The sequence below is a fragment of the Theropithecus gelada genome, chromosome 7a (assembly GCF_003255815.1).
Source record: "Theropithecus gelada isolate Dixy chromosome 7a, Tgel_1.0, whole genome shotgun sequence".
Classification (NCBI taxonomy): Eukaryota; Metazoa; Chordata; class Mammalia; order Primates; family Cercopithecidae; genus Theropithecus; species Theropithecus gelada.
In genome coordinates, this window is record NC_037674.1 from 48937482 (window position 1) to 48952253 (window position 14772).

The following is a 14772-nucleotide window of genomic DNA, read 5'->3' on the forward strand; positions in this document are numbered from 1 at the left end:
TGGCCAGATCTCAGCTCACTGCAAGCTCCACCTCCTGGGTTTACGCCATTCTCCTGGCTCAGCCTCCGGAGTAGCTGGGACTACAGGCGCCCGCCACCTCGCCCGGCTAGTTTTTTGTATTTTTAGTAGAGACGGGGTTTCACCATGTTAGCCAGGATGGTCTCGATCTCCTGACCTCGTGATCCGCCCGTCTCGGCCTCCCAAAGTGCTGGGATTACAGGCTTGAGCCACCGCGCCCGGCCAAAACTATTATTTTTAAAGCCTCAAAGACTACATTTATTTTTCTACTCTAGAACTTTTCTTCAAGCCTCTTTATTTGACATTTCATATTTATCTTGTCTTTATGAACTTGATTTTATATCTAGTTTTAGAAATATTGGGATCTTTATTTATTGTTCTTTTATTAAAAGAATTTGAAAACCAAAATGACAATTCCTTAGTGCTTCGGAGGACTTCAAAGTAAATTTTTTTTTTAGACAGGATTTCAGTCTGTCACCCAGGCTGGAGTGCAGTGGAACAATCTCAGCTCACTGCAACTGCCACCTCCCGGATTCAAGTGATTCTCCTGCCTCAGCCTCCCAAGTAGCTGGGATTACAGGCATGCACCACCATGCCCGGCTAATTTTTGTATTTTTAGTAGAGACGGAGTTTCACCATGTTGGCCAGGCTGGTGTCGAACTCCTAACCTCAGGTGATCTGCCCGCCTGCGCCTCCTTAATAAGGTACTCAGTCTTCAGATTGAAAGTAAGAATATGAGTTGGTAATAGGCTCTATTCTGTGTATTGGCACATCCTACAGATTTGGGTCCCTTTGTCGAAAGTCATTGTATCAGATCTTCACAGGGTTTTCCCCTCCCCCACTTCCCCAGGTATCTGCTTTGCAAGTATTCCATTGACTGTTGAAAAATATAAGTGAGCTTTTCTGGCTACTTTTCTTCCTCTGTAATACCTGAGGTTCATTTAGATGGTAGCTGCTTACAGAGTCTTACAACCTCAAAATTGACAGAGCACTTAGAGAATCTAAACCCTCGTTGGTTCTCAGCACATTCCGCCTTAGCCCTTGACTGGCAACAGATAAGCTGGGCTTCTCCTTCATGAAGAAGGCAGAAGCTGTCAGATGAGAACGACCTCAGCACACCGCCATCAAATCTGACACCTTTCTACACTGGTGATCATTGTTTCCTCTTCCCTCCTAAGTGTACTTCCCCTGTTTGAAGCCAGTTCCACCCTTTACCCCCTGAATCTCATTGTCTTCCATTTTTCTAAGACCTTTTACCTGCTATTATTCCTCTCTCCAGCATAGCTGACCTCTTACTCGTTATTGGCCACCTCTTCAGTATTTAAGTGTGCTCTAACTTCTTCTTAATTATAATTAAGGAATAATTATAATTACAACCTTACCCCTACCCCCACCCCCTGTATGGTCCTTATCACCGGCTGCTTACAAACCTGCCTTCTCCACCACAGATTTCCTTGATTACTTGCTTATACTCTTATGTCTGTTCACTCCCTACCCATGCATGAGTCCTTTCTAATCTTTATTCTGCCCCTACCACTTCACCAGAATTGCTTTTGTGGAGGTCACCAGTGACTTCCATATTGCCAAAGCCACAGAACATTTTTCAGTTCTCATCTTAGTCTCTCAACAACATTTCACACAGTCAGCTGTTCCTTCCTTCTGGAAACGTGTTCTTCTTTTGTATCCATAACAGCATGTTTTGTTTTGTTTTGTTTTGTTTTGTTTTTCATAGGCCCTCCTGTCTACCTAGCCATCAAATACAGACATTCCTCGGGGCCTGGGCCTGGACTTACTCTCTTCTCCTTCTGTGTTCTCCCCAGGTGATCTCATCTGCTCCCATGGCTTCAGCATTCCAGCTGCTCTTGTATTTCTGTCTCCAGCCAAGGCTTCCCTCCTCTGAGTATCAGACTTGCACACCCAGTTTTCTCTTCTACATTTCTTCTTGAATGTCTCAGAGACACTTCAAATTCAGCACGCCCCGAGCAGAATTCATCATTTTTTCAGGCAAACCCGCTTCTGCTGCTTTAAACCCAATGTTAAGTGGCTTAAACCAGAAACCTTAACATCATCCTGTACTCTTCTTTCTTCTTTACTCCCACCTCACCCTACATCCATTTATTTACCAAGACCTGTCATATCTGCCTCCCAAATAACTTTCAAATCTGCCTCTTGCCTCTGCTCCCACTGTCCCATGCCATCAGTTATGGCTGAGATTGCAGTAGCATCCTAGTTGGTCTCCTCCTCTATCCCCAACCCCACAGGGCCATTCTTCACATCACAGCTGGTATAAAGTTTTAACTCAAAAGTGATCTCCTTACTCTCTTGCTTAAAACCATTTAATGGTTTCTCATTACTCACAAAGGGAAGTTCAGACTCTTAGCATTGTCCTAAAAGCTCTGTATGATCGGGTCCCTGACTACCTTTCTAGTATTATTTCACATCATTCTCTGCAGGGTTCACTATGTCCCCACTACTCAGGATTTCTTAAAATCCTTCTAATATACCACCAGGGCATTGCTGCCTGCTTTAGGGTTTTGACATAAGCTGATTTCACCACCTGGAATGCACTTTCTATTCCCTTTAGGTCTTAGTTTAAATGTCGCTTCCTCCTCTAGGTTTTTCCTGTTCAGCTTAAGTCCAACTTTTAAGAAGTTACTCTAACATTTGGCATTTCAGTAAGCTCAGAACATTTTAAAATAATAGTTCAACATCTGTATTCCTCACTTCACCAAAAATTCTGAGGGCATAGCAGTCTAGCACAGGATCTGGCATACACTGGGTACCCAGTATGTCCTCATTAGGGGTAAGTAAGAGAGTGAATGGAGAAGCTAAAACACAGAGGAGTAGACATTGTTGTCCCCATTCTTGACTCCATCTAGTTCGTAGTCCTAGTTTAGCAGTCTTCGAAGTTGTTCCGGCCAGGCGCAGTGGCTCACGCCTGTAATCCCAGCACTTTGGGAGACCGAGGCGGTGGATCACCTGAGTTCAGGAGTTTGAGAACAGCCTGGCCAACATGGTGAAACCCTGTCTCTACTAAAAACACAAAAATTAGCTGGGCGTGGTGGCGGATGCCTGTAATCCCAGCTACTCGGGAAGCTGCGGCAGGAGAATCACTTGAACCCAGGAGGCCAGGTTGCAGTGAGCCAAGATCGCACCATTACACTCCAACCTGGGCAACAAGAGCAAAACTCCATCTCAAAAAAAAAAAAAAAAAAAAAAAAAGGTTGTTGCCTCCTTCCTTTATAAGCCATAGACTTTCCTTCTACTCCGTTGTTATGTTTCTACATTGCTCTAATTGGAAACTTGTGGATGAACCTTCTGGTTTAGAGATTATGTAATGAAAAATGCTATCTTAATCTTTTAACAGTCAAAAAAAGTAGTCACAAGGCAGGATTCAAACATAAAAGCCTGGTAAGTATCTCTAAATATGTGTGGACAAAATAGAGATACATTTACTCTCCCCAGGAGCAAGCTTTTTGTTGTTGTTGTTATTGTTGGGGGCAGGAGGTATGTTTTTAGTTTTTGCCTTTGCTTGAAACATCTCTCAGAAAGGCAGTTTTAATCACTCAAGCCTTTTGACGAATATGTTCAAATGAGTTAAGAAGCTTCTCTTAACTTTGTGCCTAGGAAGCGAGCTGCCTGCAAATCCGTGAATGGCTCTCATAAGTACAAAGGGAATTCCAAAGATGTGAAACCTCCAGATCTCTGGATCCATCATGAGAGACTGGAGCTGAAACCCATAGATAAGTCTCCAGACCCAAACCCCATCATGACTGATACTCCAATTCCTCGCAACTCTCAAGATATCACACCAGTTGACAACTCCATGGACAGCAATATCCATCAAAGGCGAAATTCATACAGAGGTACCATTTTAAGTGTAGGTTTTTTCCTCAAATGTTAGGAGACTGGTTTCATTTAAATCATTTTCCTCCTGAGGTTGCCTTCATTTGGCAATTCCTATATGACATCAGATTTAGAGAAATGTGTGTTATAAGATTTGGGAACATATGATAAAGAATAGCTAGCTTCTTATGGGAGAGAGGTACTCGTATAGGTACACACCCATACAAGACAATCTTGCAGATCTTTTAGGTCTCTCATCAGGCTTCAGCAGTGTGATATTTAAGCATTTGAGGCTGCTAGCTAGCCCATGTCTGTGCGTTTCATTCAGTGTCTTCAGCTGGCTTCCAGCTAGCATTGTGGTATTCAGAACGTTCTTCGTCTGGAGGCCCTTTCAGACACTCTGTGAAGTGTGGCGGGCAGCATTGTGACATCCACATTGATTCAGCAGGAACTCTTATGATGCTCTCATGATCATTTTCCTCTTTATTTCACTTCTTGCAGAAATGTCTTGTCCCCATTGTGTTGTTTGTGAATTCTGAATCCCCTACTAGAAATGCTTCACTGTTGAGGCTGCTCAGTGGCATAGGGCACATGCTGGTAACTAACCTCCACATTTAACATCTAGGGCATGAGTCAGAGGACAGCATGTCTACACTGGCTGGAAGGCGGGGAATGAGACCAAAAATGATGATGCCCTTTGACTCCCAGCCACCCCAGCGTAAGTAGAAGCTTCTCTTTTCCTCAGTGCTACCAATCTGTTCAGTCATGTAGGGGAACAACTATGAATGATCTTTTTGACTTCACTGGATTCTAACACAAAGATAATCTACCAAAGCTTTGACACCTTGAAGGAGGTAGTACCAAACACTTGCCATATTTTGCAACAAACGTTATTCTTGAGGCTAGCGTCGTTATGTTTATGGTAAATAAGCTGAAAAGCCAATGTCTCCAGATCCCCGGGAATAGGGAGGTCTCCCTAAAAGTGCATCGTAGCTCTATAGGAGAGATGGGAAAGCTTCCCTCCAGACTAGGGCTAAGGATGGCCCGATGTTACAAGTTTTCGTTGTGCTTCCTGATACCAGTGCTAATGAGCACCTATGGAATTTATTTTTTTAATTAATAGATTTAAAGGCCAAGCAAGGTGGCCCACACCTATAATCCTAGTGTTTTGGGAGACCAAGGTGGGAGGGTTGCTGGAGGCCAGGAGTTCTAGACCAGCCCGGGCAATGTTGTAGTGGGACCCCATCTCTACCAAAAAAAATAAAAATAAAAATTAGCCATGACAAAAATTAGCCAGGTGTGGTGGTGCATGTCTGTAATCCCAGCTATTCAAGTGGCTGAGGCACGAGAATCTCCTGAACCTGGGAAGCAGAAGTTGCAGTGAGCCAAGATCGTGCTGCTGCACTCCAGCCAGGGTGACAGAGTGAGACTCGGTCTCAAAAAAAGAAAAAAATTAAAAAAAAAAAAAACCAGGCATCGTGGCACACAGCCTGTAGTCCCAGCTACCCAGGAGGCTGAGATGGAAGGATTTCTTGAACCCAGGGTTTAAGGTTGTAGTGAGCTACGATTTTGCACCTTTGCACTCCAGCTTGGGCAACAGAGCCAAGAGCCAGTCTCTAAATTAGTTAAAGTAATAAAATTAAAAAATAAAATTATTAGACTTTATATTTTAGAATAGCTTTAGGTTTTATTGTATGGATTTTTTTTTTTTTTTTTTTTTTGAGACAGAGTCAGAGTCTTGCTCTGTTGCCAAGGCTGGAGTGCAGTGGCACGATTTCAGCTCGTTGCAGCCTCTGCCTCCCGGGTTCAAGCAATTCTCCAGCTTAAGCCTCCCAAGTAGCTGTGATTACAGGCACTCACCACCACACCTGGCTAGTTTTTTGTAGAGACAGGGTTTCACCGTGTTGGCCAGTCTGGTCTCAAACTCCTGACCTCAGGTGATCCACCCAACTCAGCCACCCAAAGTGCTGGGATTACAGGCATGAGCCACCATGCCCACCCAGCCGGAATTTTTTAAACAACATTTTTCATTCTTGATTCGTGCCTCACTTTGATAAGCATAAAGGTTTCTGAGCCTCTTTTAATACTAGTTGAAATTCAAAATAAATTAAATATCATGACTAAACCAGAAAGCAGTGGGACAAACCAAATCTTTCAAACTACTGTGTCCTCTCTCTTGTCACTGTTTTCAAGGAAATGAAGCCTTTCAGACTAGCTAGCACAGTGGGGCTTGCAGTTGAGGGAATTCTCAGCCATCTGTCAACAAATGATGAGATTTAATAGCCATGAATATCATACATGCAACGAGGTGCACCATGACATCGTGCACTTGGAAAAGTTCCTCAAATCCCCAACCTCTTGGTGGAAGCTCCAAGCATGTGGATGTCCGCACACCCATTCCCTCTCCCACAAACACTATACACAAACGTGTAAGATTATTACAAAGATCATCTTTGAAAGAGTAACACCTTATTTGTTAATAGGTAATTTCAGCTCAGAGTAGCTTATGTTTGTGGTCCTTGATAGAAAGAAAGGCCTGGACTTGGAAGCATGCCGGGGGAAATCTGGTTTCCCTCTTATAAGAGGTGCCCTGGATGGGGTTCCCAGGTTTAAAGATACAAATGCCCAAGAAGAGTAAATTAATCCATTCTAGTTGCTTCTGATTGATCAAGAAGATGCTAGCACTACTGCTTATTTGTTTGTTTTGTATAAGACTTCAGTTCCTACCTGAACTGGCTTATTTTGAAAACTTTTAAAATTTTGCTATCTTTATTTCTAGATGTATTTTACTTTTAAATATGTTAAGTAAAAAAGATCTGTTGTCCAGTTGATACCATTCTTCTTTTTTTTTTGATGTTGGGGAAGGAGTTTGCACCAATATACAATATTATTTAATTTGTGCCTTAACAGTTGGGTGGGTAAGTGGAATCTTTCAAAAACCTGCAACCGTAAGATCCACTTATGGTGTTTAGGTTTTCAGATACTGTTTTTAAAACCCACATGACTACAGTTCTGTTTCACAAGCTGGTATTCCCTGAGCTCTAGACCCTGGAATGCTGCGGGAGCCATGTACCTACCACCCACCTACCCTGGTCTTAAATGACTGATCAGTGCCAGGAAGGGCTTGCTGGTGCCGGGACATGGCTCCATCCAGGGCCATGCACCAAAGTATCAAGTTCAGAGTCAGCTAACAAGCTGCTGATTTCCAACTATATCCTAGGCAAGCACATTCACACTGCTTTATTTTTTTTACTTACCTAGAAAGACTGGAAATGCCTTATAAAGGGAAAAAAGTCAATTTTGTTTTTCCTTTGTGAGAGTTCTAAAATGCTCTCAAATTGTACTTTCCTAGGTAAAAATCAGGTTTATTCCCCCTACCCCAGCCTGAATTCTGGAAAACACTGAGTCTGAAGCACCCACTTCTAAAAACTACCTGTCTTCCCCTAGAGGAGTTGCCGACTCCCCAGTTACCCCAAGAGCCCTCCTCAGGCAGCTTTCCTGTGTTATGTTTTATTCCCAGGCACAACCTGGAGCCTCTGGTCCCCAAGAGCAGCACGTGAGGAAAAGCCCCTTTTCTGTTCCTCAGGCCTTGAGAGGGAAGGAAGGGGCAGCAGTGCTCAGGGGTCCCAGTCATGCCACCTGCTTGCTTGCATGTGGCCAGGACAAGGGATAGCTGGAAAGTAAAGGCATCCGTTTTGTTGACCAGGATTTCTCTTCAGCAGAGTAATGTTGAATAGCCCCACAAAGACTTTAGGGAGATCCCTGGGGGCAGAAGACATTTCAATAGGCCACTAAGTGTTAAGTAAGTTGTATTATTAGGTTCACGAAGCCTTTGTTTAGAGAAAAAAAGATTCCCTGTATTGCTAGTAAGCTTTGGCCTATTTGCCTGTTTGGTGGGGGTAGAGCTGGTTATCTTGACCTTAAAAGCACCATTTCTACAACCACTCCAAGGGAGTTCCTCAGAAAAGTTTATTCCAAGACTCTGGTCTTCTAATTTTATCTGTTTCCATCTCAGATGGATAATGAAGCCTCATAGAAAGTTGTACATGGAATCTCTGTCTTCATAGAAAGTAATATGTGAAATATGTGTGGAAATTTCAGATTCTTTAGCTAAACACAGTTAATTGAATCCTTAACCAGTGTGAGAAGGAAAGAGCCATTTATTCTCCTAAATGCAGATGGGTATGGCTGAGTCCCCAGACTAGAAGCAGTAAAAGATGGTGCCATCGGCCAGTGATTCATGCTTTTAGTACTAGATGGGACCATCAGAGTTCAATTCCATTTGCATTTATTTTAAGACATGAAAGCTGATTAAGCAGCTACTTATTTATTTGGCCTAAATACCCATTAAATGCTTAATTCAGCAGGTTTAACAAAGGCAGAATGAATTAGGAATATACTCGAAAAAGAAGGGACTTCTTTCTATCCTTTTTAGCAGGACAAAATAGAAACCCAATTTATGTGTTGGCTTATGGATTTATATTTTGTGACATATTCAAATAGATATTTGTAATAACTCATGTAATCCATGTTTATTATAGTAGAATTGGAAAATACAGATAAGCCAAAAGAAAAATATTATTTTAATCCTGACCACTCTTCCCTGCAAGATAATCACTGTTAACATTTTAGTATGTATTCCTCAGACCTTTTTTTCTATACATATGTAGACATATGCAAAAGAGTATGTTCATTTTTAAAAAACAAATGTAAAAATCAATGGCTAATTGACCAGATCTAGCCAGCTGCCACCAAAAACCCAAGGGAGTGGTTGGACTGTATGGGAGGTGGGAAGGGGGTGACTTTGCTCTTGAACTGTGATTTGTGTGTGTTTGTGCAAGCGTGTTAAGCATTTCTCTGTCTTGTGTTCATTCACAGCTGTGATTAGTGCCCATCCCATCCATTCCCTCGATCACCCTCACCATCATTTCCACTCCAGCAGCCTCGCTTCTCCAGCTCGCAGTCATCTCTACCACCCGGGCAGCCCATGGCCCATTGGCACATCCATGTCCCTTTCAGACAGGGCCAATTCCACAGGTGAGAGATGAGGATCAAGCCCAGATGGAAACCATTCCAAAGGAGTCAGCAAGCGGAAATGGGGAAGGGCTTGCCCTACCTAGAAGAGGGATTTGGAATTTTTCTATTTTATTTACTTAGCATAACATTTCTGTGACTGACTCAAATTTGTTTCTGTAAAATTCACCCCATATTTCTACTTAAGTTTTAAACATTCAGTGCAAAGTTTCCTTTTAGTAAAAACAGTATCTCTAATCACATAAGCATCCCTTGTTCCATAAAATTACACTTTAACTCAGTCCTTTTTTCCAATTTCTTTATTTCTTTTAATCCTCTAATTTGAAAGGAAAACTCATCCTGGGTGATTTCAGACACTCGTGATTGCCTTTGCCTGGCAGTCACCCTAACGTTGGGTAGGTCCAAAGTTAACTGTTACATACAGGTTACTTCCACCGTGGACCAAAGTGCAAACAACATCCAAGGGGCAGTGGGGCCACCAGCCACATGGAGTTGTGTGTATTGTAAACCACAGGGTGCCTGATGTAAACCTCAGGATTATTGAAATTAGGAAGGGATGCGCAGGAATAGATCCTCTCTGCAGAAACAGGAAATTAGCATAACAATCTGCAGTGTATTTAAAGAAACATGTTGCTAGACAAACAAGTCCCAGTTTGGAAATCTTAGAAAACCGCATTATCAAAGTTTTAAGGAGGAAATAGTGAAGGTGTGGGGACAGCAAGTGATGTAAGTATTATTCTTCATTAATTGAAAATTAATTTTCATCCTCAGTTTTAAACGGCAAGCCTAGCAACTTCCCATATATTCAACGTATTATTTTTCCACCATTTGAAACTTGCCTATTAATAGTTATTATGTTACTGATAGAACTGAGTTTTGCTGCTCTGGGGAATAAGGGAATTTCAAGTGAGTTCCATTTTAAAAGAACCTCAAAACTTTATGCTGGAAGTTTGGGTTCCTAGTAATATCCCCATTCTTTTAAGTTTTTTGTTTCTCTTTGGTTTTTTTGTTTGTTTTTGAGACAGAGTCTCACTCTGTCGCCCAGGCTGGAGTGCAGTGGCGCGATCTCGGCTCACTGCAACTTCCACCTCATGGGTTCAAACAGTTCTCCTGCCTCAACCTCCCAACTAGCTGGGATTACAGACAAACGCCACCACGCCCGGCTGATTTTTGTATTCTTAGTAGAGACAAGGTTTCCCCATGTTGACCAGACTGGTCTCAAACTCCTGACCTCAAGTGATCCGCCTGCCTTGGCCTCCCAAAGTGCTGAAATTACAGACATGAGCCACCACACCCAGTCCCCATTCTTTCAAGTTTTTATCAATCATAAACATACCCAAAACATCAAATGAAGCTTTATTAAGGGGTGTGTAATAATTCCTGACATTATCTACTCCCAAAGCTATTACCTGATTTGGAGAATGCTGCTTGAACTCACATCTAAATTTGGCCTTCCAGGCTGAGCACTGTGGCTCATGTCTGTAATTCTAGCACTTTGGGCAACTGAGGCAGGAGGATCGCTTGAGTCCGTGACCAACCTGGGCAACAAGGCAAGACCCCGTCTCTACTAAATATTAAATATTATTTATATATATATTTGACCTTTCTACTATCTCCTTCCAAATCCCAATTTGAAGTCCTGCATTTAGGAAAGATGGTTTACAAGATAGACAGTTACTCCAGCCAGCTGCATGGGGAGCCAAAGTCTGCCTTACAGACATAGTCTCAAGTAGAACAGAGGACCAGAAAGCAGCCGCCACACTGCTCTTAGAAAGGAGGTTTTGTGCCCAACCCTGTTTCTCCATTTTTAAGGCCAAGGAATCTCACACGCTAGGATGTGGTCCTGCTTGAGTGGATGGCAGGCACCTTCCAATCAAATCAAGCCCTCCTCCTTCCTGCTGGGTTTGGGGATTGGAGAGGAGCATGGCAGCTCCTACCCAGCCCTCTCCCTTGTGATTTAGTGTTGGTAAGCATTCCCTTCTCTATGGACCTAGGCAGAAAGTGAAGAGAGGGGGAAAGAATAATTTGCATTACTAAGAGAGTCCATGCTTTGATGACCAGTTGCATAAAGGAAGGTAAAAACTAAAGTGATAAGACTCGCTGAAGACTGGTTTGAAATGTAGAGCAAGTATCCAGAAATGATCAAAGTTCTTTTTCACTATTGCACTTTTTTAAGCTTTTGTGTCTGGAGCTCAGAGTGTTGCCACAGCTTGGTATATGTGGGCTAGGCAGGGCCAGCCTCTGCTCTAAGGAACATTCACTATGTCACCACCACTTGGCATTGGAAAAGCACTTTCCTCTTGTCCAATCACTTGGCCAGTGTGAACTCTGTGTGTCTTAACTCTTTAAGAGGCAAGTCAGTCACGAAGTAGGCCCCTTGCCAAAGCAGGAATTTTACTTACAGCATGGATTCTGAGCAGGCCAGTGATTTTGCACAGTGTCAGGGAGCACCCTTCGTGTAGAAAGCAACATGCCTGGGGCTCCTGGAGTTGTAAAAGGCAGCCCTGGTCTGTGGTAGCAGGCCAGGGTGCTGACTCATATAGGCAACCCCATTTTCCTTTTTCACCTTTTGCACCATCTCTTTGGCCCTCAGAAGCTTATATATCTAGTTACAGACCATTGAGGCAGTCAGGAGAGGCCTGTTTGCCCAGAGCTGATCTAACATAGCTGCCAATACAGGCTGACATGGTCTGGACATGAGTTTACTCTTCTCTCTCCTCCTCCCTGCTACCCTTCCTAGCCAGCTTCTACCCTGCCCAGCTTCTACCCCACCCAGGATCACAGGGGGACCACCAGCTCCCCCACCCTGGGGATGGGTAACTTGAGCAAGCCTAAGAAGAGATCCTCAGCACACCCCTTTAAGGGATGAGGAGTGGCCTAAGCCTGGTAGGGCCAACACAGTCAGGCACACTTGGGAGGGTGTATGAGTCCCTCATTCGTGGACCCAAGATCAGAGGTGCCACTCGTGACTGGTATGGCCTGACTTCTCAGAGCCCGAGGGTACAGATTCACTGCTACCTCAGCAACAAAGACAGGGACATGTGTTGGATTTCTGCAGATTGCTCATGCTTTACAGTATCCCCATCTGTGGGGATACATTTCAAGATCCGCCCTCCCCCCCGCCCAGTGGAGGCCTGAAATCACATGTAGTACTGAACCCTTTATATCTGCTTTCTCTATCTGATAACTGAGACAGCTGCTAAGTGACTCAAGGGCAGGTAGCATAGGCAGTCTGGAGAGGCTGGACTAAGGGATAATGCACATCCCCAGTGGAATGGCGCAAGATTTCATCATACTACTCAATGGTGCACATTGTAAAGCTTATGAATTATTTATTTCTGGAATTTTTCATTTACATTTTTGGACAGCAGTTGGCCACAGATAATTGAAACCATTGAAAGCAAAAGCGTGGATAAGGGGGACTACTGTACTTGCTAAGGTTGAGAACTCCAGAAGTCAGAAGAGGCCTTCAGGCTACCTGGTACAGTTCATTGTCCTGAGCTGTGTCCTCTGTGCCTCTCCTCACGGGTGGGGAAGGTGGTCACCAGCTCACGCTGTTGGAAGGGTCTTCCTCATGTGGTCTCCTCGGGCCTTGGTGCTGCTTCTGCCCCACAGGGTAGGGGCAGGTGGTACTCTGTGTGTGGAAAGGTGTGTGGTGGTCCAGAGCATGTGTGTGGAAGTCAGAAGGCAGGGATTCAGATTCCACCCTGCTAGTTCTAACTGTGCAAATGGGCAATTTGCTTAACCTCCCAGTGCCTTCTGAGTTACTTTGAGCATCGAGTGAGTTAATGAATGTAAAGCAGCTAGCATAGTGCCTGGCTTAAAGTAAGCTCCCAGTAATTTACAAAGAAAAGAATATTTTCAAATATTCAAGCACCGTGTTCAGCACTTTTCATACATCTCATTTAATCCTCAAAGAATTATGTGTTATTCTCCCTCTTTTGTAGATGAAGAAACTGAGACTCAGATATACTCAGTGACTTTGTCAAATTCACCCAGCTAGTATGCAAAGATTAGAGTCCAGATCTGTCTGATTCCAGAGTCCGCGCTTTTCTACCCTGCTGTGCTGCCTTCCAGAAGAACTGCCCCTTCTTATATTTTGAGATTGTTATCATGTTCTTCCTGAGCCTTCCCTTCTCCAGGCTAATCTATCCCCATTTCTTTCTCTGAATCAAAAATGCCCTTCATTTGGCATGATCTGAAAGCTGTGTGCAGACCTCTGGGCTGCTCTGTTCGTTGCCCGGTTCTCACTTGAGCTATTGGGTTTTTGCTGTGATGAGGCCATGCACAGCCCCTGGAGGAATGAAGGCCTGTGGCATTGGCCTCTCCTGCAGTGACCGCCAGGCCTTGTCAGTAGAGCTGGCTACTGTCAGGTACCCAGCCAGCCTTGGTGATTAGCCATGGTTATCTATGAAAGGCCACTCTCTTAAGATTCCAGCGAGTGAAGTTTTTAATTTTCTTTTATACTTATTTATATCTTAATATCTTAGTCATCTCAGGAACCTTTACATGTGCTCCATAGTAAATAATGAGAAGAACTTTAAATCTGTAAAATTGTGACCACTTAGCTGTGAGGTGAAAAACTGGAATAGCTGGTTGAGTACAAAATTGTTCGAGACTCCATTCTTATCCCTGGCAGTGGTGCTAATCCATGTTCTCTTGGACTAGCACTGATCACAAGTGCTATTGAGCTGGTTTAGGGAACCCCTAGAAGTAGCCAAACTCTGGGACTTTCACATATTTAATGGCAAAAGAAATACTAACATTTAGACTTTCTTGCTGTAGAATCCGTTCGAAATACCCCCAGCACTGACACCATGCCAGCCTCCTCGTCTCAAACATGCTGCACTGATCACCAGGACCCTGAAGGTGCTACCAGCTCCTCTTACTTGGCCAGCTCCCAAGAGGAAGATTCAGGCCAGAGTCTTCCCACTGCCCATGTTCGCCCTTCCCACCCATTGAAGAGCTTCGCCGTGCCGGCAGTCCCGCCTCCAGGACCTCCCACCTATGATCCTGCATTGCCAAGCACACCATTACTATCCCAGCAAGGTGAGTGAGGATGGCAGCATACCTGGAGGGACCCTTTGACTCAAGCTTGGATGAAGTCACCCCTTCCTTGAAGTATAGCAAAGCAAATATCCTCCAAGCCTATCCCAGCAATTCAGTTAGAGTAGCAGTGTGCCACTGCCCCACCCAAGAAGTTTGTGGGCTGACCTTTTGAATTGGGTTTGATGTGCAGCACCTTTGGTGGTAAGTCCAATGGCATGGGAATGGATAGCAGATCTAGTCTGCCCAGCCCCCTGGGATCACCTCACTTCTAAAGGTCCCTGCAAACTAGAGAAGGGATCAGGGAGGCCAAGGCTTGGACTCATAGGGTGGTGAAAGCAGAGGGAACCTCAGGATAGGGAAAGGAACCCTGTGAAGGGAAAGTCATTTACCCAAATCCACACAGCTCAGTAACAGTCCCCTGACCTCAAAGGCATGCTTGCTTTCTGCACTTAATTGTTACCTATTCATTTGTTTTAGAATAAGTCAGTGATTTTCACAATTTCTGGTCTCAGTGCCCCTTTATAGCTTAAAAGCTATTGAACATATAGAAGAGCTTTTCTTCATGTGGGTTATATCTATCACTATTTACCATATTCAAATTAAAGCTAAGAAATTTTTGAAGTATTTTATTCATTTAAAAAAGCAATTATCTATCATGTTAGGATAACCAGCATATTTTTATGAAAAACTATTTTCCTTTTTTTTTTTTTTTTTTTTTTTGGGATGGAGTCTCACTCTGTCACCCAGGCTGGAGTGCAGTGGTGCAATCTCGGCCCACTGCAAGCTCCACCTCCCGGGTTCACGCCATTCTTCTGCCTCAGCCTC

The 14772-nt window shown here is 43.7% G+C and overlaps 1 protein-coding gene across 4 annotated transcripts in view; it reads left to right on the forward strand.

The window, feature by feature from the left end:
* The window catches only part of NEO1 (neogenin 1), a 261042-nt gene that overhangs the window by 240557 nt on the left and 5713 nt on the right, over positions 1 to 14772 (forward strand). For 3 of the 4 annotated variants that reach the window (XM_025390047.1, XM_025390048.1, XM_025390050.1), the window contains 4 exons: positions 3646 to 3884; positions 4490 to 4582; positions 8743 to 8901; positions 13684 to 13947. In XM_025390047.1, coding sequence (XP_025245832.1) covers positions 3646 to 3884; positions 4490 to 4582; positions 8743 to 8901; positions 13684 to 13947 — 755 coding nt within the window. The remainder of the gene's footprint in view (positions 1 to 3645; positions 3885 to 4489; positions 4583 to 8742; positions 8902 to 13683; positions 13948 to 14772) is intronic. The other variant, XM_025390051.1, reaches the window with a different exon arrangement.